At 41.9% G+C, this 27,200-nt stretch overlaps 1 protein-coding gene across 1 annotated transcript in view; it reads right to left on the reverse strand.

Annotated features, from left to right (window-relative positions):
- Window positions 1–21,927, reverse strand: part of ADAM17 (ADAM metallopeptidase domain 17) — a 35,496-nt gene extending 13,569 nt beyond the window's left edge. The window contains exons 1-8 of the mRNA XM_061460791.1: window positions 21,728–21,927; window positions 9,396–9,528; window positions 8,065–8,198; window positions 7,067–7,155; window positions 4,018–4,186; window positions 3,501–3,631; window positions 1,702–1,791; window positions 534–647 (exon numbers count right to left, since the gene is read on the reverse strand). Coding sequence (XP_061316775.1) covers window positions 534–647; window positions 1,702–1,791; window positions 3,501–3,631; window positions 4,018–4,186; window positions 7,067–7,155; window positions 8,065–8,198; window positions 9,396–9,528; window positions 21,728–21,827 — 960 coding nt within the window. The 5' untranslated portion in view covers window positions 21,828–21,927. The remainder of the gene's footprint in view (window positions 1–533; window positions 648–1,701; window positions 1,792–3,500; window positions 3,632–4,017; window positions 4,187–7,066; window positions 7,156–8,064; window positions 8,199–9,395; window positions 9,529–21,727) is intronic.
- Window positions 21,928–27,200: the final 5,273 nt, after the last annotated feature.

The raw sequence follows: 27,200 nt of genomic DNA on the forward strand, positions 1-27,200 counted from the left end.
TTCAAAGAGAAGAAAAAAAATAATCAGATCTTTGTAAGACGATTTATGGTGCACATTACAAGTCTATAGACAAGAACATTTATCTAATGAGCCAGACAAGCACCTTCTAGATCTGGTTAAGTCAGAAAACAGCAGCTGTGTAGCTGTCCTACAGAGCTGTAGAAAACTAAATGAATACCCAAGTACACTGGCACATTCATTTATGCAACTTGTCTACTCATTTCCCCTTTTCACAGAGAGGGGAAAACCAAGTACAGTAATTTGATGAAGGTCACAAGGCAACCAGTCTCAGAGCCAGACATATCAAGACTGCCTTACTGACTCAGGCCACATGTTAAGAATACTAATTGGTGTGTGCTCCGTAATTATGCAGTGGAGGCCTTTACCACAGGCTACAGGGCACGTCAGCTACTTTGAGTAACATGTACATGTCCTGCAAAAGAAGTAGAGGAGTTTCCTCTGTTACTACAGAGCAGCTGTAGGAATGAGTAATTCTCTGTAAGGGGCACACTTTTTCAAGGGTTACAACCTACCTCTAGCAGCATTTTCACATCCCAGGCATCTTTCTTATCATCTGGGTAACTTTTTGCCATATTGTAATGCTTTTCTCCAGGTTTTACAAGATTGGGCTCATTATGGATGATAATCTACATTTCAAAAAGGGCAATAACAACATCAATGAATTTGGGTCAATTTTATAGCTACAGAAAAGTTTTCAATGTAATCTTAAATGTCTCAATACATCTGCAAGGAGAAAAATTCAGACTCAGCATGCTTCTAATGTTAACTTTTCAGTCTCTGCTAGTTAAGACACACCAGCTACAATCATTAGGGCAATATCAACAGTTTTCACTGTAACATTCTGCTTTAAGATGCATGTCACTCTATGAAAAGAACCAAATGCAACCAGGACTTACATCTAGAGTATAAATAATTCCAAACTCTTCCTAGCTAAGCAAAATGTATTTTAAATAACTGCTACTTTCCCAGTAATACGGAATTAGTGCATTATGTTCTTTCCCCCTCCCCAGCTGACTCTCCTTCCTTGTTCCTGCAGACCCCTTCCCAGCAAACAGGCAGCTATCTTGTACCATTAGTCTCCATGTCTCACATCACAGCTCTTGCAGTGCTCTAGCTGATGGATTCCTCTTGTTTTTAATGCCCTTTCCCAGATTTCAGAAGCAATCACATACATAGAAGTCACTACATCCCCCAAGTCCACCCTATACCAGTCTCCATGCTATCATGGTATCATGATGCCTAAGGGAGTCATTAAAGCTATTCAGGCAGGATTTGTGCTTCTTCATCTGTGTTTTATTCAACTCAGGCTTTGTAAGCTAAGCGCTAGCCATAGACACAAACATCATATACATGCATATAAGTACATCTGACATGACAATGAACAAGAATTGCTCATATTCAGGGAAGAAAAAGAGGCAACTTTGAATTGAGATTAAATATAGAAATACTCTCTCTGCAAACTCCCATCTCAAACGCTGCAAGGAACTGAAAATGAGCATGCTGCGTCATCACTAACACCACCACTGGCAAGATGAGATTTCAGAGTGCTCCTGGCTGGAGTTAAGGGTTTAGGATTTGATCATTTTTGCTCTAATCCAGATAAAATAATCAGAAACTCTGGTATCTAAACCATGTTCTTATTCTCTAAATTGGAAGCCCGTTGCATGAGTCAGTGACTACCTGCTCTATCTGTATGCCGTACCCATTGAAGGCTCCATTGTCCCAGGAAGTGTTTCGGTAGATGTCATCTACTCTGTCTATCAATTCAATCTATGTAGGAAAGAAAAACAAGTTACTTAGTTCTGAGCTTTCATGTAATAAAGTTCAAGACACTCAGAAAAACAGCAACATACTCATCTAGAAACACTCACTTCAAATTAAAATTGAACCTCATAGAACAGAACAGACACACTGACTGATCCAAAACCAACAGCACTTGGATCCAGAGATTATTATCAAATATCCCTGAAAATTTTTCACCCTTAAAAAAAAAAAAAAAAACACAAAAAAGCAGAACAAAGTTCCCCATTTATCACTTTCATCTGTGTAGTGGAAAAGCAATAATATTAAGAACAAGACATCTTAGAAAACGCTTTTTTCAGATACTAGTTTTCCAGGTTTCTCTGAGGGGGAAGGGCAGGAGGGAGTTGTTTTTACTGCTTTGTTTTAGCACAATGCTTAACTAGTTTAACTGACCCTTGAGGCTTGCTTCCCTCTCCCAGCCAAAACCCTATTATTTTCCTCATTATGGTTCAAGCGCAGGTTCCAGAAAGTCTCTCAGCAATGTTCACTATCAATACGTCCCTTTTCAAGCTGTTCTCATCCTCTTAAAAACCACCTCCTCCTACACATAAACCACCAAACTTGCTCAGAATAAGAAGTGACATTCAGAGTCATTTGAAAATAGTTTATGCTTTAGTTTTCCAATCACTGTGTTGTTAGCAGTCCACATGTACCCAGGAACCACAACAGTAGGTTAGCCTCATCCATGTGTCAGATGCTGAGATAACAGCATCTCTGCAAACACACCAATTGTTACCCGGAGAGCGTAAACATTTCTGGGGACAGAAAGGTCAAAAAGCAGCAAAGGTGTAATACAGTGGTTAGCATTTCAAGAAGTCAGGCCCAGAAAGAGACTCTTGACAAACAAAAGTGGCTTCATCTGTTTTTTAATCCAGTCCCTAGACAAATACACTCTACTCCTGCTGAAAGGCTGTGGGCAGGTGTTCTGTTCCACAAAACTTGTCAGGCAGACAACCCCATTGTACTGGTTTTGGCTGGGTTACTTGGTAACCAGCACACATGATGGAGCCCTGCTTTCCTAAGGATGGCTAAACACCTGCCTGGTAATGGGAAGCTGTGAATTACTTCCTTATTTTGCTTTGCTGTATGCACATCTTTTGCTTTACCTATTAAACTGTTTCTCGCAGCCCTCAAATTATCTCACCTTTACCCTTCTGATTCTGTCCCATGGGAAGGAGTGAACTAGTGCCTGGGTGGGGCTGAGCTGCCCACTAGGGTTAAGCCACAACACCCATGTACAACCAAATTGTTTACCACACCTGCTCCCATTTTTATTGTTCTGCATAGAGGATCTTGGAAGAATTTTGAAGGAAAATAATAACAGTAAAAAAATCTATACATGCTGGAACTTAAAGATGCTCAGATTGTTTGTTTCAATTGTTTTGATTTCAAAATCCAGGAGGATCGAAAGTTCTGACCGGAAGAAGAAAATAGCATAGCCACAAGAACTACATGAAGAGGAAGTGCTTGCAAGTGAATGTTGAAGACTAACTGCAGTATCACCATTACAAAACATTTTTAAAGTACGATTCCCAGGTAAAAAGCACACACAGCCATGAAATGCAAATACGTCATGTTGGACAAAAGTAGTACAAGCTGTATGCTAGTATAATGACTGAAGTGCTATGTTTTCCTGCATTTATTCCAGCAAATTGTAACACAGTACACTGACTTACCAAATAGTTGATAGTAGTACTCTCTTCCCCACGGCCCATATACTTGAAAAAACGATGATCCGCCACTACCAGCATCTTGCACGTGTTTTTGGAGGTCTCTGGAATGGCTCTTTTCTCCCGATGGATGCTTGCTAACATAAACATTTTAAATAAAATTAAATAAACATTCTAAAACTGCCACTGCTGTGTTTATACCCTTGCTTAAAACATGAATGCAAGTTTAGGTGTGGTTTTGGGGGGAGAACAGGGATGTTTAGTTTTGGGGTTTATTTTTTGGTTTTGCTTTGTATTTGTTGATTTGTTTTGGAGTTTTAAATATACATATTCTTAATTTTTTTTCTTCATAACAGCCCTCAAACTTATTGTAAAGAAAGAACTATATCATAGCGAGTTACTCAGCAGATTTCTCTATAGAGCAACACAGATTATTGCCCAGGTTTTGATCTTACTTGCTGACACAGCCAGAATTCAAGCACTTGTTTCAAAGATGCTGCTCTCCCAAGGTATGGACTCTCACCTTCATTTTGTTTCCTGTCTTCCAGTCCTTTTGGCAGCAGTTCTTCTTCGTTCAGCTTTAAATAACCACACACTTTGGGAGACTGCAGTCTTGAGAAGTCTTTAATATCTTCAGATCTGTAGACAAGCAGTCTTTCATCTTGCACATTATCTATAAATCTCCACAGTGGCTGACAGCACAAGAACAGAAATGCAACCAATTCAGAACACAATGAATGCATGTAAGTAAAAGTAAGTGCATGTGAGTAAAAAAAATAACATGTAAGCACCGTTGAATCTCCACAGCTTTATGTGTACACACACACAAATGCATTGGACTATGATAATCTCACCCACAGCAATAAGTCTATTAATCATAGAATCATTGGGTAACGGTTGGACTTGATGATCCTAAAGGTCTTTTCTAACATAGTTGATACTGTGATTCTAAGTTGAGGAGGCATCTCAGGCTTCTCCACTCTCTCCATAACAATATGGAGATGGGCACAGCCAGGGAGGAGATGATCATGCTAACAAACACACTGACCAGAAGCACAGGAGCTGGCAGACAATGGACAATATCTAAGGGCACAGAGAATATAGTCTTTACACCAGAAGGCAATCTCTTCAACATTCAAAGCTACACAAGTCACAGCAGTGAAAACTTCTCCAAAACCACAGAACTACAAAATCCCAACACAAGACACTAATTCCCATAGCAGATCATAGAATCATGGATGCATAGAAATAGCATAGCACAGACTGCCCACATCCACACTGCAGAGCACATGGGACTGGGTCTCCTGTGGCCTTTAAGCACTGCTCTTTCAACTTCAGACAACTATGATTTAGCATACTGTGCTTTTGGCTGACACCAAAAAGGTCCTGAAATGTGATGGCTGTGCCAGCTCAGCAGCCATGTGTCTGCAGTACAAAACTGAGGGCATATGTTTCACACTGTGTGAGGGCACCAGCGGTTTATACAAAGGTGCACAGCCTTTCCAAACAGTACAGGAGGACCATGAAAGCAAAGGCAGGCAATGGCAGAGTGGCTTTGTCCTTTGCGCTGCCCTTTGGGAATGGTCTCTGGCACACAGCATCTCTGATATACACAGGCATCACCTCACCCAGGGCTGACAAGAGGCTGAAGCTGACTTGGGGACACTGACAGCTAGGCAGTTGTCCTGGGTTTAGCAGTAGAAGTCAGTTTTTCTCCTTCTTGGTAGCTGGTGCAGCATTGTGTTTTGACTTTCAGCCTGGGAACAGTGCTGATAACACCGATGTTTTTAGTTGTTGCTCAGTAATGTTTACCCTGAGCAAGGACTTTGTGAGTCTCATGCTCTGCCAGGGAGAAGGGGAAGCCGGGAAGAAGCAGAGACAGGACACCTGACCCAAGCTAGCCAAAGAGATATTCCATACCACAGCATGTCATGCCCAGGGGGTAACTGGGAGTTACCCAGAAGGACACGGGGTCTTCTGGTTCGGACTCGTTTTCGGCAGGTGGTATCGTATTCTCTTCCCTTGGTATTTTCTCTTATCATTATTATCACTGGCGGTAGCAGTAGTGATTTGTGTTATACCTTAGTTACTGAACTGTTCTTATCTCAACCCGTGGGAGTTACATTCTTTCGATTCTCCTCCCCATCCCTCTGGGAGCAGGGAAGGGCGGCGGGGAAGGAAAGAAAGAGGGAAGAAAGAGGAAGGAAAGAGGGAGTGAGTGAATGAGCTGTCTGGCTGGGTTTAAACCATGACAGCAGTAAGGGCAAGTTGAAGCTGGGTTTAAACCATGACAGCAGTGAGGGCAAGTTGAAGCTTCCACACATTGCCTGTCTTTAGCTGTACAGACACAGCCAGTGAGGAGCAAAGGGGTTGGCTGCATGGAGAACAGCGATGGTCTGACATGACTCTGCACCACAAACACAAAAAATGTCTTAAATCACAATCAAACAGCTACTGTATGCTCTTAATATAAAACACAAGTACAGTGGTTTGGGTACTCTAAACATATTTTCATATTTTAATATGACTGGATTTCCCAGGTTTACCCATAATTCTGCATATCCTTAGATCTGGAGACAATTATACTACCCATAAAACACTCAGCCATAATTACTGTTATTCAGCTGTTCTAATACAGCTTGTGCCTGGGAATATGCTGCATGAAACAACTCATTAGGATTGTCTCTAATTATGTATTTGTTGAATATGTTGTTTTAAACTAAGAGTTTAAAATAACACAAGCAATGGAGGCGGTGAAAAACAGCAATGAGAAAATACCAGATTTTCCAATAGAGCTCTAAAGAAGGAAAATATTCCAAGACTTAAAAAAGCCAAAAGTTCAGAAAGCTCTCCAGACCCTGACTTTGCTCAGAAGGCTGCAAGTTTGTTATTCCAGAGGATATGATCACCACTAACGCTATCAATTTCTGTTTCTAAATCCCTTTCCTGTTTAAAACATACCTCTTCCCTGATGTATCTAAAGCATGCATTGTCATAGAATCATAGAATAGTTAGGGTTGGAAAGGACCTTAAGATCATCTAGTTCCAACCCCCCTGCCATGGGCAGGGACACCTTACACTAAATCATATCACCCAAGGCCTCGTCCAACCTGGTCTTGAACACTGCCAGGGATGGAGCAACCCTGGGCAACCCATTCCAGTGCCTCACCACCCTAACAGGAAAGAATTTCCTCCTTATATCCAATCTGAACTTCCCCTGTTTAAGTTTTAACCCGTTACCCCTTGTCCTGTCACTACAGTCCCTAAGGAAGAGTCCCTCTCCAGCATCCCTATAGGCCCCCTTCAGATACTGGAAGGCTGCTATGAGGCCTCCCCACAGCCTTTCCTTCTCCAGGCTGAACAGCCCCAACTTCCTCAGCCTGTCTTCTCACTAATACAATCCAACACTTGCAAAAGTCAAATTGATTTCATATTTCTCTCCCTCCTCCCCATCCACCCCAAAACAAACATCACCAAGTCTATTTCAAGCTACAGAGGTGTGTGACTAACTAGAAATACCCACAGGGAAAAGAGATGACTGTCTGGACAGAGCTTTCAACAGTAAAGCATACCTCGATATTATATTCTTCTCCATCAGTACTGATTCTCACTGTAAAATCTTCATCCCCAATATGTGCCACAACTTTGGAATTATGCTCTCCTTTAATGTAAGCAAGGGAAAACCAAATTAATTCAGCTCTATTTGCATGCACTCCTGCACAGATACTGGTTGGGTTTTTGTAACTGTTTCTAAGCTTCACACCAAATTACCTTCCTCAGTCTCTGAAGAACACTGTACTGTCCAGTTTAAAGAAAAAAAGAGATAAACCAGCCCCAGTCTTAACCTCCCAATGGTCACAGTCATCAAGACTCAGATTTAATTTCTAATTCTGCAGAAAGTGTTGAGATGCCTCTGGGCATTAGGAATGGGGCACAGAATATTTCTGCCAACCAATGAATATTACTACTACCAGACAGCAACTTCATGGCATCAGCTGGCATTCCACTGGACGAGACTTTCACCACCTAGCACAGGCAACAAAAATCAAAGCCACTAAACAGAAGCGTTAGTGCTGGACTGAAGTGGAGCAAAGTGATCTGCAAAGAACTGTCTTAAAGTCTTTTAATCTAACACTCTGGGCAACAATACATCACCACTACCTGGCCACTGTGTTCTGGGACAAGAAACATTCAAGTCCTATATTCCAATTTGAAATAAAGTTACCTGCATCCTTTTAAAAGAAAGAAAGAAAAATATATATATATATATAATCACAAGCTGCATCTTGAGTAAATTATACTTCTGTGTTCTGCCAAGTTAAACAGAAGAATGCTACCTTAGAACCTTGGTTCAGTAACTCATAAAACCCTACTCCCCATCAAACTTAAAAAAATCCAAACCCACCACAAGAAAAAACCCAGAAAACCCAAGGGCCACAAGAACCAAGTTTACTTGCTCATCCTAACCATATCTGATGACAATGAGGGCAATACACCATTTACTTTGGCCAAGAGACTCATACAAAGCTGTGCTTTCCCAGCACTAACACACAGTTCAGTCCATACTAACCAACAACATGTCCCGTGAAGAAGTCCTGCCATTGAACATGATACTCCTTTTCCTTGCCTTCACCATCCACAATTAATGCTTGAAATCTTTCTGAAAAGTGTTCAGCAGTTGCAGTTAAGTATAATTTAAAGTGCCTGTAAAAGAATTTACTTCCATTTATTTTTAAGCAAAGTATACACATGCCATACATCCAGTCCTCATTTTACTGAGGGACCAAAAGAAGTTAGAAAGCATCAATTCTTATAAGCAGGCTACAAAAACATATACTGGGTTACTCATAACTGTGAGTATTTTTTAAGGGATAATTATGCTTAATTAAAACCATAGAACATAAACACTCAAATCCAGAACACTCACAGTTTGCTCAGGATGCACCTTCTCCATCTGCAGTCAAGCAAAACCAATTACTGGTAACTATATGAAGAAAAATCAGGCCAAGGAATTTGTTCATCTATTTTAAATTAAATTATCTTGAAGTTCTTATTTTCTAAAGTAACACAGCCAGAAACCCATAAACAGAAGTATCAACTCTGCACATTTTTATTGATATATAGCCTTTAGTTTCTGTGACTATCTCAAGCAGAGAACCTTCTCTGGAAGGAGCTTCGTGGGCTCTTGGTTTATGTAAGCTCTGGGTCAAAATTTTTCTGCAATTATTCTGTAATTATCATTGGCAGTATTGCAACCTCACCATAAAGCTGGGGTGCATGAGGCAGTCCAAAACAGGGACAGTCAGACATTTGATCCCATCAGCCTTGTATGCTTGGTACTTAAAAATTACTCGCACCAAACACTGAGATTCAAAAAAAATATACACAACAACTTGCATGATAGCTGTCGATTGCAGACAGAAGAAGGCACATGAGAACACACTGTTTTACTGAATGGGAAATTTACACTAAGTAGGAAGAGAATTAAACCTCCTTGAAAGACAAAATACAATCCCTTGAACAAGACACCACATGCACTCCCCAAACTGAAGGCAGAGATTTTCAAGAGGACAGTCAAGAGTATGACGTTGCCAGATGAGGTGTAAGTGGGATCCAACTCAACCAGCGGAAGTAATCTACATGAAACTAAAGCTAAGAACAAAGCAAGAGAGATCTTAAATCACTGCTGCTTCAGCAAACACAGTAATACAGTGCAGCCTATTTTTTGTTTCCTCTGAGTCTCTTTGAAGTTATATGACCATACAGAACACTCACTTAGAAGAACTGGTCAGTCACAACAGAAAACAAGATAACCATTTCTGGGTTTGGAACTGAGCATTATTCATCACAAAGTGAAGGAAAAACTATCATCAGTTGTTTCACTGTTGATGATTTCGTTACCTTTGCAGAGCTGAAAAACTTAAGAGCCTCTCTACGTGTGTCTCAGGCTGGAGGTCCCTCTTCTTCAGTGAGTGTTGCTGGATGCTAGACTGAGAAAGGATGTCGTAGTCTGAAAGCATGGACTCAACTGTGTCTGGAACAGCAATGAGGAAAGTTTAAGTTTCAAGAGGCTCTCTTTTTCACAAATGCATACACAGAACAGCAAAAGAGAGCCTCCCATTTCAACAGCAAGATTGGTTTGCTGCAATTTTAGGATAACTGTTGCACATTTCTGTAAAGGTGTATTTTATGTAGACAAGTAAAAAACATAGTGCAAGACAAGAAATTATCTGAGAGGCAAATGCCCTAGCTGGCTGCCCCTGGAAACTAAATGGGGGAGAACATCCCCACTTCTCTGGAGTGAATCACTCTCCTCACCTGCTGGTCCCCATCCTAGGAAGAAAGTAATTTAACTTAGGAAACTTCTACCAAATTGACTGACCATCAGGACTGCATTTATTACCTTCCTGTTCAACAGCAGCCAGAAAATAGGTGTCTGCATAGCACAATCCATCAGAAATAACTAACAAGACACCCCACATGAGGCACCTCCAGGTACTCTGGCTTCCCAACACTTTACCACATGCAAAACTCCTTTGATTTCCACACTCAGAACATGAAAACTTGTTCAGATGACCAAGGGCCTGAATCCCTATGGGAGCAGACCACAAATTACAAATTCAGGTCAATACGCTGCAGATGCTTCCACTGCCAAATGCTCAATGCCAGCTGCCAGCAGTGTTTGACTTCTGCTGATAAAGACTCCTGCTGCTTTTTAAGCATCTCTTCACTGGCAGCACCAACCACCCACTGAGACACTCGACAACCACCTTCACTTCCACTAGTGCTGATTGACTCATTTGCTCTCTTCAGCCTTACAGGCCTTATTCTCACATCACTGTCTTCCTTCTCGATCAGAGGTGTTCACTCTTTCCACTGCACCAAATGAGCGGTGTTTTACAAGAGGCTGAAGTGCTCGCCTAGTCATTATTTAAAGAATTCCTATTTTTCTCCCCTTCAAGTTGTGCTTCTAAACCAGACATGACAGCTACTAAAGTGGGGTTTTATTAATAAAGATGGAGTTCCACTTCTTCAGAGCCCCCACCCATCAGCTCACACCACTCAGCCAAGTAACCTTGCATGTCCTACTGGACTTTTAAGTAAGCGGCACCACTCGTAAGCTAAGTTTTACCGGCTCTTGCGCAACAAGCCAAGATTGCCAACTTGAAATCTAGACTGCAATAGCTCCTGATATATTATACTTTATTATACTTACAGCCCTCATGGCACTGCACCAGGCCTGCTAGCAAAGTGATGGATAGGTGACAGAGCTGCCTCCTCGTGCAGCCGAAGCCACCAGCAGCAGCTCCAGGCTTCTCCCTGCCTGGCTGCCGCTCCCCTGCCATTGAGCAACACAGGAAGGGCAGAGCAGTTGCAATTTCCTGATTTCTGTTTACAACCCACAGGTGGAGAACACCTGCAATCGATTACCATATGTTTCGGGTTATATGCAAAGGCAAGTTTCCACCACTTTTGTGCTGTGTTTTTTTTCCCCTACATGCCCAGCTGCTGCATGCCAGGCAGCACACCTTCATTGTCAGCTTGCTGCATGCTACAGAGCTGGTTCACCAGAGCCATACAGTTAGCAAATACCGAGGAAAAAAAAAAAAAAGAACATCCCTTTTCTTTAAAAAGCCCATTCATTGCTTATGGTCTGGAACTTGCCCTCATCCAGAACCACCTGGGAGGAAGGTAAGGACAGGCAGGAAAAATCAATTCTGAAAACAACTCCAAATCCCTCATTAAACTGTTTAGTCCTAAATTCTTTTAATTAAACCCGAAATTCTTTCACTGCACTCAACTAAGAGCAGACCCCTCAATTAAAGTGAACATTGATATATGGATACCAAATGTTGCATCATGATACAGAGCAACTGTGTGCTACGTGGGCCATGGAGCAAGAGGCACAACACCACTGCTGAGCTGCTTGGGGACTTACTGACAGGGGACTTGAAAGCAAAGGTCTGCCCAAGAGGCACAATCCCAGCGGCTAAACACTAATTTTTCTGCCCCTTTCCACTCCTCCTTGCAAAGGACAGATCACAACCAGGGGAAAGTCATGCCAAAGAGCAAGATGCAGCTGCCACTACAGCCAGAAAAAAAGGCTCAGTTTCAAGGCAGCAAAACTGAGAAATCTGCTAAAGAAATCAGGGGGTTTTATTTGGTAGGCAAGGAGAACTTCAGAAGTCCTGCTCCACCTGACATACACAGACACCCTTTGGAAATGCCTCAGAGAGGCATAAGAAGGGTAGTAAGAACATGACCTACAGAGTTGATGAAGATGAGTAAGATGATTCTGTTAAAGTTACAAATGAAAAACACAGGACACTCCTAGCTCCTGTAACCCTGAAACAAGAATGTACTTGTTCCTATTTCCTTTTACCCTTCCTAAATTTGTTTGCTTTTAATTTGACTTGCAACGTAAGACTTAAGACATGCTGCTGCGAGACATAAATTTGTGAACTAACTCAGGTATCAGACAGATGTGGAAAAAATGTATTGGTAACACACTCAAACCAAATGTTTTCTGTAAACTTCTCATACTGTGGAAATTAATCCATTGTCATGGCTTATTGAAAAATAAAAGATGAAGCATCATTAATTTAAGCAATATACAGAACTGTACAGCAGTCTGTGGATGAGAGCCACAGTAAGCATATACTTGACTACTTTTCATTCAAGTGTAATAATCTTTCTGGCATTCCTTCCTCGTTGTCTTCATTGTGGTCCAAAAGTAATTTCCCATGGGCTTCAACAATGCCAAGCTGACTCAGGTTTTCCCAAACCACTTTCCTACGGTTGCTTCCGTTCCAGCCCCTCCTAGATTTCTGCATTCCTCTCTTTTTGGAGAAGAACACCTTAATTTCATCCTGATATCCCAAATATTTATTTGTGATCACCAGCCTTCACTTCACTGCACCTTGTCTCCTGGAGGGAGACCTTCCCAGAACATACACATATACATGGTTGTAAGAGAAACACGGAAGGAACAGTGGCAACAAAAACAATATCCCAGAGTTCTCAAAAAGAAATCCACAGCAGTGACTTTTCCTCTACCTCCAACTTTGAACTCACCAACCATTTCCTCCTTTTCTTTCACCTTGTTTCAAGGCTAAAACCCCACTGCTACTAGAATTTGGAACCTAACACAGCAAAGTATCTTTTAAATAACTCATGGGCAAGTACACATTGCAGCAGACTACTCCAGCAGAAAACAGCTGAAGAATGTGCTGGGCAACAGCTTAGCTCACCCATCTGGAGGCCACTGCACATAGAATCATAGTATAGCTAAGGTAGAAAGGACCTTAAGATCATCTTGTTCCACCCCCCCTGCCATTGGAAGGGACACCACACACCAGACCATGTCACACAAGGCTCTGTCCAAACTGGCCTGGAATCCTGCCAAGGGATGGAGCATTTACCACCTCCTTGGGCAACCTGTTCCAGTGGCTCACCACCCTCACAGTAAAGAACTTCTTCCTTATATATTTAAAAAGAAGTTTCTCTTCAAGTGCTCAGCTACCAATTCAAATACCAATGGCATTCCTTCTCCAACCAGGTCAGCTTTCATAAGCAGAACAGTAAATTCCCATGATCTCATGCCCATACTATTGCCCAGAAAGCAACATGTAAATGTGGCAAGTCAGCCATTTCATAAGCATTCTTTTGCATGCATTACTTATAGAAAGGTTAAGCTTATTGAGAAGCATGAGGTTTTAACCCAGTGGATATAATCAATATTTTAAAAGCTCCCTTTGCAATTATCCCGTGATAAAAATGTCTCTACTTAAAACATAAGATCCAACAATATTTAAAAAATATTACTTTCAGGATTTAAAATTAACCACAAAAGGACCAGAGGGTTTGCAGGAATGACTGTAATTATTTCTCCAACCCTCCCAAAGGGAATAAAACCAGAAATAAATCTCCTGTCAAAAGACACTGGGATGGCATGACAAGCACAGCAGTCTCTGGAAGAATTTTACAGTTTGATTGTTAAATCTTTGGCATCTCCAAGACTAAAAAAAATGGACCCAGCATGTATTTTATGTGCTGGATAGCAGTCACTGACTACAACCAAAGTACTGATCTTGAGCTGATTTCCAGTGGGTATCAAATACCCATCAAAAGCTTGCGGCAGCTAACTCACAACATTTTTTCCGATTGAGCTGGGGAGCAAGTGACTGAATGGTTGAAGGGTTCCATATTCTTTATCGTTACTATTTATATTTTTATTCTCCAAATGATGTTCTTCTTCATCCAGTAAAATATTTTATTAAAGTAACCAAATATAGTCACTTCAAATGTAATTCACAGCCTCAATCAGAACTTGGACTAGGAAACAAACTACAGTCTTTCCAACGTTAACCACATGAGCTAAAGCAGTTCCCCATCACCCTACAGAAAACAGCTGCCCTCATGTTTGTGGTAACAGCCGGTTACCGGCTGCAGTACAGTGGGATCATTTGAGTGGATCACCATTCCAGAGAGTGCTAATGGAGAAGGAGAGTGAATTCGTATCTCAGCTGGGCACACAGTCTTCACCAGGCAGGAGGTGATGCTGTCACACCTAAATGTTTATGGGTACCTTCTCTTAACAGTTTACACTGCTTTTAGGAGACTGTTGATGAAGAGGATGTGTTGAGAAGATACATCTGTGGGAAAGCTGTTCCCCAACAGTTCATTACTCATGTTGTTACATCTTTCTCCAGTACATCTGGTACAGAGCCATTGCCAAAGACAGAAAAGAAAGGGAATTGAAACACTTACCCATGCAAAACAGCCCATACTTTGTACAGTTTTGATAAATCCTGTTTACTTGTTTCCACCAAGGAGTGGCTGCTGTTTTGCTCATCAAGTACATGTGAAAAGAAGAACTTGGGAGAGAAAGGGGTTCAAAGCAAGAACCAAATGTATGTCAGCCTGCTTATAAACCCTAACAGGATGAAGGTTTACACTCTGTTTAGACGCATTTCTAGACAAACCTGTTAGTGAGAATGGCCAGCCAAATCAGCATTGCTGAATGTTTTAAAAGGCATGTTTTTGACTCGATCCCAACTGCATCAAACTTGCTAAACCACGTGAGAAAACAAGGTGCCCGAATTCAGTTACTCACCAGCACAACACAGACAAAGCCTCAGGGTACGGTTACACAGACCTCACACTAGGAGGTAAGGTAGGCTGCTGATTTACCAGCTACTCCACAGTACACTTTTCCTGCTGTTACATGGGGTAAACTACCCTCTGCTTATCACACGCGCAGAAGCTCCCAGTGGTAGATAGCATGGAAAAGCTAACAGCTTACAAAACACCCTTTAGCTCACCTCAGGAAAAACTTGTTCACAGAGCTGCACTCATATGCTACTCCACAGGTTTTTGCCTACAGAAAACATATCTGTTTCTGGGCAGTGCAAATAGTTCCTTAAGGGTACAAATTCTGCTTAGCAGAAGCTGTACCAACCATTAAACTGCTATTTCTGGTAGTTTTGACTATAGCTGAATACCCCCAGTGATTCCCACCTGTTACCTCACACACTTCCAACCTTGAAAACTTCTTCCTTCACTAAAGACATCTTAACTAGGGAGCACTGAGGAACAAAATTCATTCTGTTGGATCTACTTGATTTAATAATTCAGTCTGTCCTATCAGTAAAAGCACAAAGCACTTTTTTATATATTAAAAAAATATATAAATATATAAGTAAAAAGCACTGCATAACAGAGTGGGGGGGAGAAAGGGGGCTGTGTGTGCAGAAGCAACATCCTGCTCAAATACTGAGCAGGATAAAAAATACGGAAGCCCACTAAACTAACATCCTTACATTCAGAGTGAAACAAGGGCAATACAGCTGTCTCATCTTAAACCATAACAGTATCACATGACTTAATGCTCAAAAAAAGTTTAGAAAAATCAAATGTTTTCATACATCCTGCAGAAAAGAAGAGCCAAATCACAGGATGTAATGTTCTCTGGAAAGAGATAATTTGTCTGGCTCTCCAAAAAGTGTCAGCCTCACTACTGTGCTTTGGTATCACACTACAAAGTAAGTTTGAGTAGAGCTGATTCTAGGTAGAGACTGATTAGTGTCTTATGAGACCAGCAACTTCTCCCCATCCAACTGCATCTCTTCTCGTTGTGGATATGACTTTGGACTCACTCAAACATGACCTTCCAAAATTCAAGGCACACATCACAGGTACTGAGGGACAGAACTTTACCACTTCAGTAACAATCTGAAAAGGTGAGAAAGGAAACCAAGTAATGCAAGACATAACATTTGCATTCAACACTTCAGTAATTACAGATCCATGTTGAGTAGGTGACAGCTGTAGATGCCTCCCTGTGCAACAGAGCCTCCTTCTCTTCCCTTCCTTCCTACACCCAGTCCATGTACCTAAGTTAAAAATGCAAGTACCAAGAGGGAAAAAAAGTACAAGTAATGTATATTAAGAGCAGCACAGGAAGGGAGGGATGGATATTGTAAAGTGCTGCAGGGAACAAGTGACATAAATACAGGCAGCATGGTCACATACATCTGCAAGAATAAAAGAGATCAGAAAGACCATCAGAACCATCGAGAGAGTTGCAGGACATACCCAAAGCGAGTGCAGCATATGAAATCTGTAGAACAGGACAGCAGGATGTACTGCTCTTTGTTAAAGAAACCTGGCTCTTGGTTAACCTTTTATTACACACAGCAAAGGACTTCCCTTGATCCCTCTGGGAAACAGGCAAACTCTAAGTTCTGCAGTTTATTAAAAAGGGGGGGGGGGGGGAAATCAATCTGTTTATAACAGAAGTTAAATATAAACTTCTCTCTCAAAAATAAATCTCTCCTGACTGCTAAGCACATAATTAAATCCTGGTGTAATGCTGAAGCAGTCAGGAGAACTCTGCACTAAGGAGCTGGCTGGCGGAGCTTCCTCACTCAGCCCTTCCAGCCACAGAGCAGAAAGTCACTTCTGCACAAAAACACACACACAAAATTCCAGAGCAGAAGTGTGAAACTGAGGTGAGCCACTGCTGCTATCAGCAGTGAAGAGCAGCAGTGAAGTTGTCAGTCTGTATGGCAGGAGGGGGAAAAATCTTAAATGCAAAGCAGAATTCTACTTTTTGGCTGCTCAGAGGTCAGACTAAAATGGCACTATTGAAAACCAAACTCGTACCAAGCTCTTGATTATGTTCCCATTACAAAACTCTTGCAATTGTTAAGGGCAATTCTTAATGATTAGAATTTAATCTACTGTTGACATCCTTCACTTGTTGAATTTGAGTATATGTACTTTCTCTCAGGAACTACATTTTTATCACAATTTCTCTTTTTTCCAGTTGGAAGTGGAAAAATTGACTGATTCACACGAACAAAAGAAAACAAATCCAAGAAAAAAAGTCCTTTAAAACCTTAAGTACCTCCACAGAAAAGATTGTCAAGCCACAACACAAAAGTCACAACGACAATCTGCATTCAGTAAGACCATGTCTACATGAAGCACTTGCTGTTTACATGGAGACAAAGCATACAGAAGACTATCACTGAGGCTGTAATAACACCTACTGAAACACTGCATCTACACATTCCTGCCAGGATTTTGAAATAACCCCACAGCATTCCATGCAGGTATCATGTGCTGGGACATACTGCTGTTAGGCTGCGTGTTCTTGGATTCTCCTCCCTGTGGTGCACAGTGACATGTACACCCAACCTTCAGCTTGATGGAGTCAAACTGCAAAACCAGATCAATCCAAAACAGTTGTCTTGCTTCAAAGGATATTAAAACGGGATAAGAAACAACACGCAAAAAAGGCAGACTGCAGTAGGGAAAATAGTTATCTGACCCTTACCTAGGTCTTGCCTTAGTCACCAACAGATGCTTCAGTCCAGGAGGACAGAAGGATTTTGTTACTAATTATCTCACTGCAGTCTTCATACTGAGCTAAACTTCTAACCCCTTACTCCTTCAGTAGTTGGTTAGGCTCCTGGCCTTATGGACTTCCTGTGTTTTGTCACGCCAAGCGTGAAGCAGGATTCAAGACTGACTGCAAATGATTTTATGCTGCCCTCTGTATCACTCAGCTCCAACAGTTCATTCATCAACACCACTATCATTTGCTTTTTCACTCCAGAACTTGTTACTTCTAGTCTTTTGATGCGTACTACATAGGTTTTGTACCTATCCATATATAGGATATTTCTTCAGCTCACACAGTTCGACTTCTCTGTGGTATTTCAGAAGCGTGGAGAAAAAACAACCCAAGGCCAGGTTACCTCAGATTCTATTGATGCAATATAGCAGGCATAAAAAGATGAGGGGAGAGTGATCCAAGGAATATCATCTGCCCAGGAACAGCTCTTACTTTTTTTCATTCCCTGAGTAGCTTATGAGAAAAAGAACCTACTCGAAACAGACAGCAGTAGAGTAAGACATTTTGCATACAGACTCAGCTCTGGGCAATCCTGGATACACGCTGCTCAGTGGCAGCGTGCTGCCAATACCTCTGTGCTATAAAACAGATTCAAGCAGTTCTTTAGATATAGCCATCTATATACTGAAGAACAGTGAGGGTGGGGATTTGTACTGTTATTCTTTTCAAGCACATTCAGCCCTGTTATCATTCAGGTATGTCTGAGCTCCAAGAGAAACAACATTAATATTTAATAGCTATAAAAGGTTATCTTAAGAGATAAACAATAGAGAGAAAAAATTTCAACAAGGTGACATTAATTTTTCAAAGGCAAAACTACAGTAACAGTCATTGTATTGACCAGTAGCATCACACTTCTTCCAGAAATTCATCCCCGCTGTCAGTGTTATTAAAAAGAACACCACTTTCAGATCATCTAATGGCAACACACTGATGTTGATACCATCCTCCCTTCATCCTTCACCCTGAGCACAGACACTGCCATCCCCAGAGCATGGGGCAGATACTTGACAGTCACGCTGTGAGCTACTCCAGAGAGCAGACTCCATAAACAGCGAACACCTGAACCCAGGCACCCTACCCCTTACAAGAAAAAAAAACCAACCAAACAATGATCAGCTTCCAGGTGGCCTAGCTCCATGAATGTGCTCATAGGAATGGGGAAGAGATCCGAAAGCTAAGGCCAGGACTGTGGCAGTCCCAATTTAGATCAGTTTAGACTGCTGAGCACCACACCCAAAGATTACTTCAGCTGAAAAATGCTGGGAAATGACCCACGTCTTTTTATCTACTTGTGCTATTCTTTGCCAAACTCTGCTTTTCACTGTATTATTTTTTTTTCCCTTCCTGAAAAGCTGAACTTCTACAGAAACAAGCGAGTTCTTAATAGAAATCACAAAATGGTAATCCTTGAAACTTCCATAAATATACTGCTCAACAGAAATCTGATTTCAGTTCACAAAATTCAAGCTGTGGTTAAACAGAGCTCTCAAAATAGCAAAGCTGAAGTTATTAGCAGGAAAAGATGGTATTCCAGTAAACCAAGCCATGTGTAAGATGAGGATAACAGAACTCCATCAAAAGCTGAACATAAAACCACAGTAAAGTAAGCAAAGAAATTTTGAAGAGCAGCTTGGAAAAGGCATAAAGCTCATAGTTGAAATAGCTTTTATTATGTCCAAAGAAACCAACCAGATAAATAATCAAAGGGGCTTGTAAAAAAGTTGTAAATACAGCTCCAGAAATGGATGCCAAGGGCTGATACCAAAGAGTGTAACTGACCTTAGCATTCACCTCAGAGGAGACTAAAAATATCCCCAAAAGTTTGTCTTGATAGCATGACTCTAAAGACCTTCCTCCAAGACTCAAGAAAAGGCACTTTAAAACAAGCCAAGAAAATGAGTAATAAGGCAATAGGGCATGAATGTATTAACCCAAAATTATAAAGCAGTGAAAAAAAATAAACTGGTCAACTACTAATCGTGGTATGCCACTGGTACACCATTAGTCTTGCTGCAGGTTAGGCCTGAAGGGTGGTAAGTACAGGTCCAATTTCCACTCCAGGTATCATCATGGGGCCTAATCAACAAATATGCTCAATTACCTGACAAACAGGTAACAACAATAACAAAGTGTGAAATACTGGACCTGTGGCTAAATAAGATACTAGGAAAGTAGAGCCTCACAGATATTAGCATTCTGAGAGAATGAAGTGTGTGGATAAATGTAACAGTTAATGGAGCAGACCCGGATTTTTTCAAGCTCCCTCACAAAATGCTTTTATATATTTAGTTTACTGAACAACAGAACAAAATGATGAATTTCAGTGTGTGAAATAACATGAAGAAAATACAGCCTCACTGTATCTATGCAGCAAAGTATTTCAGCATAGGTATTACCACTCAAAAATAAAATATTAAAAAGAGAAAGAAGAGATCTCTTGGAAGGACTATTAAACAAACAAGCAAACAAACAAAAAAAAAGGACCAAAAAAATACTCAGAAAGAAAACAAAATGAAAAGCATTCATCACTACAAATCCATGCTACCTTTGTATCACAAATAATGCCTTACAGTCCTGGTCACACATCTCAAATAAATAAATTAAAATCAAAATCCAATACAAAGTATATAGACAGAGACATGTCTGGATAAAGTCCTGAGCAATGTGCTCTAGGTGACCCTGCTTGAGCAGGGAGGTACGACTCCTGTGATCTCTGGTGGTCCTTTCCAACCTCAACCATTCTGTGATTCTTTGAAAGGTAACAAAGACCAATAAAGGTATAATTTTTTACCCCATACTAAGAATTATTATAGAGACTAAGATTTTTCCACTAAAAATAAAAAAAAAATTACAAAGCAGAAAAATTATATAAGTCTGTAAGTCATTAAAGGTATGAAGAAAACAGATAATCCTTTCATACTGACCATTTCTGGCAACAGAAGAAGGTGATCTTAAGGTCCTTTCCAACCCTAACTATTCTATTATTCCCCCAGCAGTATTTCATAAAACTGAAGAGCTCATAGTCCAGCCATGGTGGTACAGAGGCCTAGAACACAAAAGCTATCAGAGAAAGATTATGCAAATCCATAGCAGATACATCCTTTAGAAGGCATAAAAAAACCCTCAGAGCCCAAGATGTCCTCTGTTTGAGGAGATCCCTGACCTGCCTTGATGTTAAAAGGACATGCAGATACATCCTTTAGAAGGCATAAAAAAACCTCAGAGCCCAAGATGTCCTGTTTGAGGAGATCCCTGACCTGCCTTGATGCTAAAAGGACATACAGTGTTTGTTCTGTTTCTGTTATACTTCCTGGAGCATCCACCACTGAATCCTATCCATCCCAGCTTCTTGCTGTTACCCACTTCTGAGGTCTGCACAGAACCACAAGTCCACCGCAGGTGTGGGAGAGGAGGACAGATACATAGCCTGGATGCCTGTCAGGAAAACTGCTGGGAGATCTAAGCAAGAAAGGAGACTTGAAGCAGTCACCACTGGCCACACCAACTGGAGACAGGATATCTGACTGGACAAGACAGGACTACTGCCTCTCAAGAGCTCATCTGCCACTTCAGTGATAAGCTGGTGCTTATCAAACACGTTTACAACTTCTTTGCTCTGAAGTATAAGTTTAGATGCAAAACTAAGTTTACAGAACTTAAATAAAGCAACGGTTCTCCTCTGTGTTAAGCTTTTCTGGAAGACACATTCCGCTCCAATAGCTTCAGGCTCTCTCTGCAACAGTGACTCTTCAACCAGAACTATGAAGGGAAGCCATTTATATGATTACCCTGCCTTAACATAACGCACACTCCTGTGAGGAAAACTCTTTAGCACACCTTGAGTGTGAAGACAATCAAGCGGTCACTCCACTCCTGCAGAGAGCAATGACTCCCTAACACTGCCCATCAGTGATGCTTCAGTTAAAGGGGACCACACCGGGAGGGCACGGGGCCTACATGGTCTCCAGGAATCCCTGTGCCCTGGACACTCCCAGCCGCGTACCCACCCTCCCGGAGGCAGGCACAGGAGCAGTGCGCGGGCCGCGACCTTGCCCACCGCCACGGGCAGGTCTCCGGGTGGGTGTTCAGTCGGGACACAGGGTGCCAGGCTCCTGCCCTGCATCGTTCCCCTCTCCCCATTCCCCAGACCGCCACCCCCGGCAGAGATGGGTGTTCTCCCCACGTCAAACGTACCCCATCACTACCCCCAGGCAGAGGCAAGCGTGCCCCTGTCCCCCGCCCCGCAGCAGTGGTCTCTCCCTCACACCCCCTTCCACGGCTGCCGTGCTCCCTCCCTACCCCTTACCGTAGCTCTGCCGGCGCGGAGGGCGCCCCAGCGCCTCTACCCCGCCCGACCCCCAGAGCACCACCACCAGGGCAGGGACCAGCCACAGTCGGAGCCTCATGGTCCGGCCGCGGCTCCCTCCTCCACCGCCCGCTCCTTCTGTTCACATCCGGTAGGGGAAATCTCACCCTCCGCCCACCCCGCGGCCCCTCACGCCGTGCCGGGCCGGGCCCGCACCCGGAAGCGCGGCAGCTGCTCGCGGAGCATTGTGGGGGCGGGCGGGGCCGCCATCTTAAACAGTGGGGCGGGCACTGGGGGAAGTGTCGGCTCGGCTCGGCTCGGCTCGGCTCGGCTCGGCTCGGCTCGGCTCGGCTCGGCTCGGCTCGGCTTCGATGGCTCACGGGATGGGGTAGTGAGCAGCCCATCCTCGCGGGTGGTCTCCACGGCTGCTCTACCCAGCTATGGGCTGCGCTGCGAGACCTGAGGTGCCGCGTTCCGCTTCCAAGGGCTCTCGCTTCCTTGGGGCATTCTTACGACGGCGCCCCTACCGATGTGCAGATGGGGAACAGGCCTGCCGTCTGCTACCTGGAAATGGAGGGGGCTCTGAAGGCCACCTTTGGGCTGAGATGGAGATGTAGGCATGCCCATGGGGGGACTGCAGCGTTCCCACAGCCTCTCATATGCACAGCAGTGTCTCATAGAGTTGTGTTTGCAACTTGCAGAAGCTAGTTTCTTCTCAGTCCTTGCAAGTGACTTTGCTACATGACTTCAGTAGGTTTTGCGTATTTTTCTTAGCACAACAGAGGATTTGGGGTGCTTGGTACAAATAATGATGGGTCTGTGAGTCCGCTGTTCCTAAACAGCATGCCTTATTGCTACAAAAATACTTGAAAACATACTGAAGTTACAGCTGCACAGTAGTGTACCCGTTAATGTTTCCAGAATTAGCTTGACTTCTTGACTATAGGTACCTCTAACAAAGACAATTGCAAGTGATGTACTTGGCAAAAATGGAGAAAAACTGTCACCATCGCCAATCCTTTTTACTGCACTGTGCATTAGTTGACCTGAAATATGCAAGTAGCTATAGCATGATTAAAATTATTCCTTACTAAATTTTTCATGAGAACTTAGGGACAGACATAGTGCTTAAACCAGGGGTGTATGTCTGTCTGTTTCTTGTCTCCAAAGATTAGAAGAGGCCAAACCACTGGTAAAGTTTCCAGCAGGATTGTTTTGAATTTCCAGCACTGTGCATCTATTGACTCCCAAAATCAGAGGTCACATCTTCTTCCTTAGCAGCTCTCAATGTATCTTCTCCAGATGTTTGGCCAGTTTATCTGTTACTGCTTATAAACTTCTAGCATCCATAGCATCCTGTGGCAGGGTATTCTGTGGTAGGATTGTATGTATGAAGAAAGTTACAAAGACGAGGCTTCTCTTTGCAAAACCAGTGCTGACAAAAACTACGTTGACCTGTCTGTAGTAAACCCTCTGTCCGGGTATGTACTAATCTGTGCAGAGCAGGTGTCAGTTTTAATGGACAGGAGTTCTCAACATCCCCCTAGAAACACCTTCTAAAAAAAATCCATTCCTTAGATGCAAGATTTGATACAATCCACTCCTTATTTGCCAAGAACGTTTTAAACAAGAATTTATACCACGGAGTTTCAGTTATTGCATCCTCAAGTTTCTTGGATGAACAGAGAGAATCTGTTGAGAACCTGTTTGTTTTGTATGCTCTTAAATCATGATCCATTTTTCAAGTCAATGTCTCAGTTGTTCAAAATACATTGGAGAGAAGGCCAATGATGAAGTGTTTCAGCAGAGAAACACAGACACAGGAAGGTTTTCCACTATGGCCTTATCTCCCAGTGCTGCTTTTATGCCCAGTTCAGTTGGTGGGTTTCAGAACCTCAGAACCCTCAGAAGCTTTTTGATTTATACAAACATATCTTGTTACATCCAATACAAGAGCACTTTGGGAGTGTGTTGATACTCAGTATTCTTAAGGCATTCTTTCCTTCCCCCTTTTAGGAATTTGAGCCATTTTATTAATGTGATTAGGGCTTAAACAAGGATACATAAGCTATAATTAGAAATGAATGGGAAGCAGTGTGTAGTGTGTTTTGGTGAGGAAATAACACAAGTACAGCACAGTGAATAAAAAAGTAAGAAACAAAAGAATTGAATATATACAGCCAGCAAAATGCGTTTCCATGTGTTGATAATAACAGCTAGAGAAGCACACAGGCAGTTAACTGGACAGCTAACCCTGGTCAGAAGCAGAGTTCCTTTAAGAACAAGTATTTCATAAAAGAGGTTAGCCCACTAACCAGAGTGATTCCTAAATTATACAGTTTAATAATTCGCTTAGAAAGAAAGGTAGATACAGTGTCAGGCCCTGGGGGAGGATGGAGGATTACCTTTGTGTTGTGAATGTTTGAATAGTAAATGATGCCCTGAGGAAAAAGGCCCGATCTTTGTTATGAGCTAAAGAGATAAGCAGAGCCCCACCCCACCTATGTAGGCTGCATAAAGCTGAGTATTTTCCCATGGGAATTATTGGAACCCCTATTACCTGTGGCTTTTGAACCTAAATTGGGTGAAGTCCAGGGAAGTGCAGTGTCTTATAAGGAGTGTTCTTCCTTTGGGAGGAGAATGGAATGAATGAATTCGTGTTTCCACTTTTATGATCATCTGCAAAATATTTCCTTTAAAGCACTTTGGGAGTTTCTCAAAGTAGAATAACTTCCAAAACATGGGAAAACCCCCAACAGCAAACCATCATCTGTGTTTGTGTAACACAGGGAGTGCTTCGTGTTTAGCATCATGGAACATGGGCCCTAATAGCAAGAACAGATCTGCAAGAGTTAACAGACAAGAAGACTGGTGTACTTAGGTCTCCTCCATTTAAGTCTTCTTCTTGCTGATCGAGACTGTTCTGATAAATGTGATCTGGCCTCTGATGGCATACCAGTTCTGTACTGTTCAAGGAAAAGCTGTAGAAGTTTCTAAAATTCCCCTCATCCTCACCATTTTAATTTTGTTTTCTCCTCTGTTCTCTTCCATGGCTGTCTTTCACCAAGTCATCTGACTTAAATCTCCTCTCTTTTATCTCCAGAGATGTTTTCTTTCCCATACAGCTTTTCATTACTCGGAAGGCCTCACCCTTATTAGTACTGTTTGTCACTTTCTAGATATGTATAATAACATTCCACATTAATGATCCAGCTGGTTACAGGAGTAATAGTCTTTTCCCGCTATTTTCCCTACCTCCTCAGCAAGACAGAAACTTGGCTACAACTCCTGAAATACACATACTCCATTATTTTCTGAGTACAGGGAACTTCTGTGGTCTTCCAGAACTCCACTAATACACTGCAAATGGACTAACTTAGCTGCTGTGCTGGTTTTGAAACCTGCTGTTACTACAATATAGAGGAAAGCACAGAGGCCAACACAAGAGTTTTTTAAAGGGAGAAGCAGCCTGAATTTGTTCTTCATAATTGTGCGTATGTGTTTTCCACAATTATAATAGGACATAATGCTTTTCTTCCCTGAAGCATATTAAAGCTAATCTTACTAGGGAGGGAATGTACTCTTGTGAAGTTACTTCCTGTTACAGTCTTTAAAATCCACAAAGAAATAATTTGGCTCTAATTTCTGACACAAAGTGGTCCCTGTTTCCTATGTCTGCCAGGAGATGGTGCTGCCAGTCTTCCTCTATTCCTTTCCAGCTCTTATGAAAGGTGGCACATGTAGAAGTAACAAAGATATTTCTGCCATCTGGCTGGTGTACTTTCGTCCTAAGGAGGGGTCTTAAGGGAAACAGAAAAACACCTTTCCACATATAAAGCTTCCTACTGTCTTAGAACTGGACATACATATTTAAGATCCATCAGATGTCAATGGCAAGGCCATTTGGATATTTTCCAGAGTTTTCTAGTGTTTCATGACAGGATGATGAATGTAAACCACTTTATGATTTGTTGAGTAGTTTCACACCCACCATTCTCACCTTTACAGACATATATGGATGCATTCTGACAAGGTGGTTCAGACTTTCACAGGTCTCCCAGCGCTGTTCAGAGAACCAGAGCTTTGACACTGCTTTAAATGCAAGCAGGATGGGGGTTTAAATCTCATCCTACATCACTTTAGGCAGTTTAGGCAGTTCTCTTAACATCAATGCTGATGTGAGCAGGTCCTGCGTTCCCTGGTTCCACTGTGCACATTTCATAAAATTTAGCCTGGAAAGATCTTGTAGTAGATCTTGCAATGGCAGGGGGGGACACACATTCTGTCCTGTTTGATTATTGTGATAGCTTATTTACAATTTTCAATCTACTGTCTGTACAGGAGTTACATTTATAAATATATAGGCCATAGACCTAATTTTGAATTGCTAGGTTTTGTTATATTCTGATTCTAAAATGCATGCTGGTGATTTAACACACATCCTGCTGATTTCCCTTACCCCCAGAACATCTGTCACAGACACTGGTAGAAGCTAACATCATCTCTGGTAGCAGACAGTCTTCTGCTTTTCAGAGACATCAGGTGTTTTTATTGGTTCCCTTTTGTCTCCCAGGGAAAAGCTTCTCTGATTCAAAATATAATAGAGGCAAAGATAATCTAAGTATTTGGTAAGATAAAATGTACTTCTTCTGAGCAGTAGTTTTGATCAGGCTCATGTATCTCCAGGAAGTATTGTTAATGTAAAGGTAGCTAATGTGAAGCTTTTGGAAAGTAATGAAATGTGGGCTAGTCTCCATCTGTACGAGACATGGAGGGAACCGATTGCCTGTGTACTCGTGCAGCCCAAGCAAAACCTGACAGCTGGACAAGTGAACATCTACTGAACTGAAAAAAAACCATCACAAATAGTAGAAATTTTAAATTATTAAATTTGCACGTATTTAGATTTGGAAAGATCAGCTGAGAATCTACCTTATGCTGACTGCTTTGGCCATATATTTGTGTGTATGTAAATGTGTATATGTACATATGTACAGTCCCTGCATAGGCTTAGAACTGGAAGAGATGCTTTAGAAGAGAAAAATAAAACTGTCTTAGGCAAACTCTGAGATCAGTATTCAGTGGCTTTACAAGGGGGGGTTATTCTCATGAGTAAGAGTTGCAAAGTGGAACTTGTGTTTTTTTTCTCTCACAAGCCACGTTGGCAATACGGGATTTAAGTGTAAATGGAGACTTAAAACTTGCTATGAAAAATTAATACATTGAATGCTGGACAATCTGCATTACAAAAAAAAAAAAACTCAAAAAAACCCCAAAAACCCCAAACCCCACTAAAAAAAGAGTGGGCTAGAGAGAGGCTGTGCTGGAATGGATTAATGACTTTTAGGTTTTCTGACAGGATCTCAAATAAAGAGCAATTTATGGAATACATAAATTGTATTCCATGTATTATGTAGCATTAGACTGCTTAATATTTCTCATTAGAGCTATAATAGACTGCACTCGTGAATGT

The sequence above is a fragment of the Pezoporus flaviventris genome, unplaced genomic scaffold (assembly GCF_033815535.1).
Source record: "Pezoporus flaviventris isolate CSIRO_AGI_PZ_B2104156 unplaced genomic scaffold, CSIRO_AGI_Pfla_v1 ptg000031l, whole genome shotgun sequence".
Lineage (NCBI taxonomy): Eukaryota > Metazoa > Chordata > Aves > Psittaciformes > Psittacidae > Pezoporus > Pezoporus flaviventris.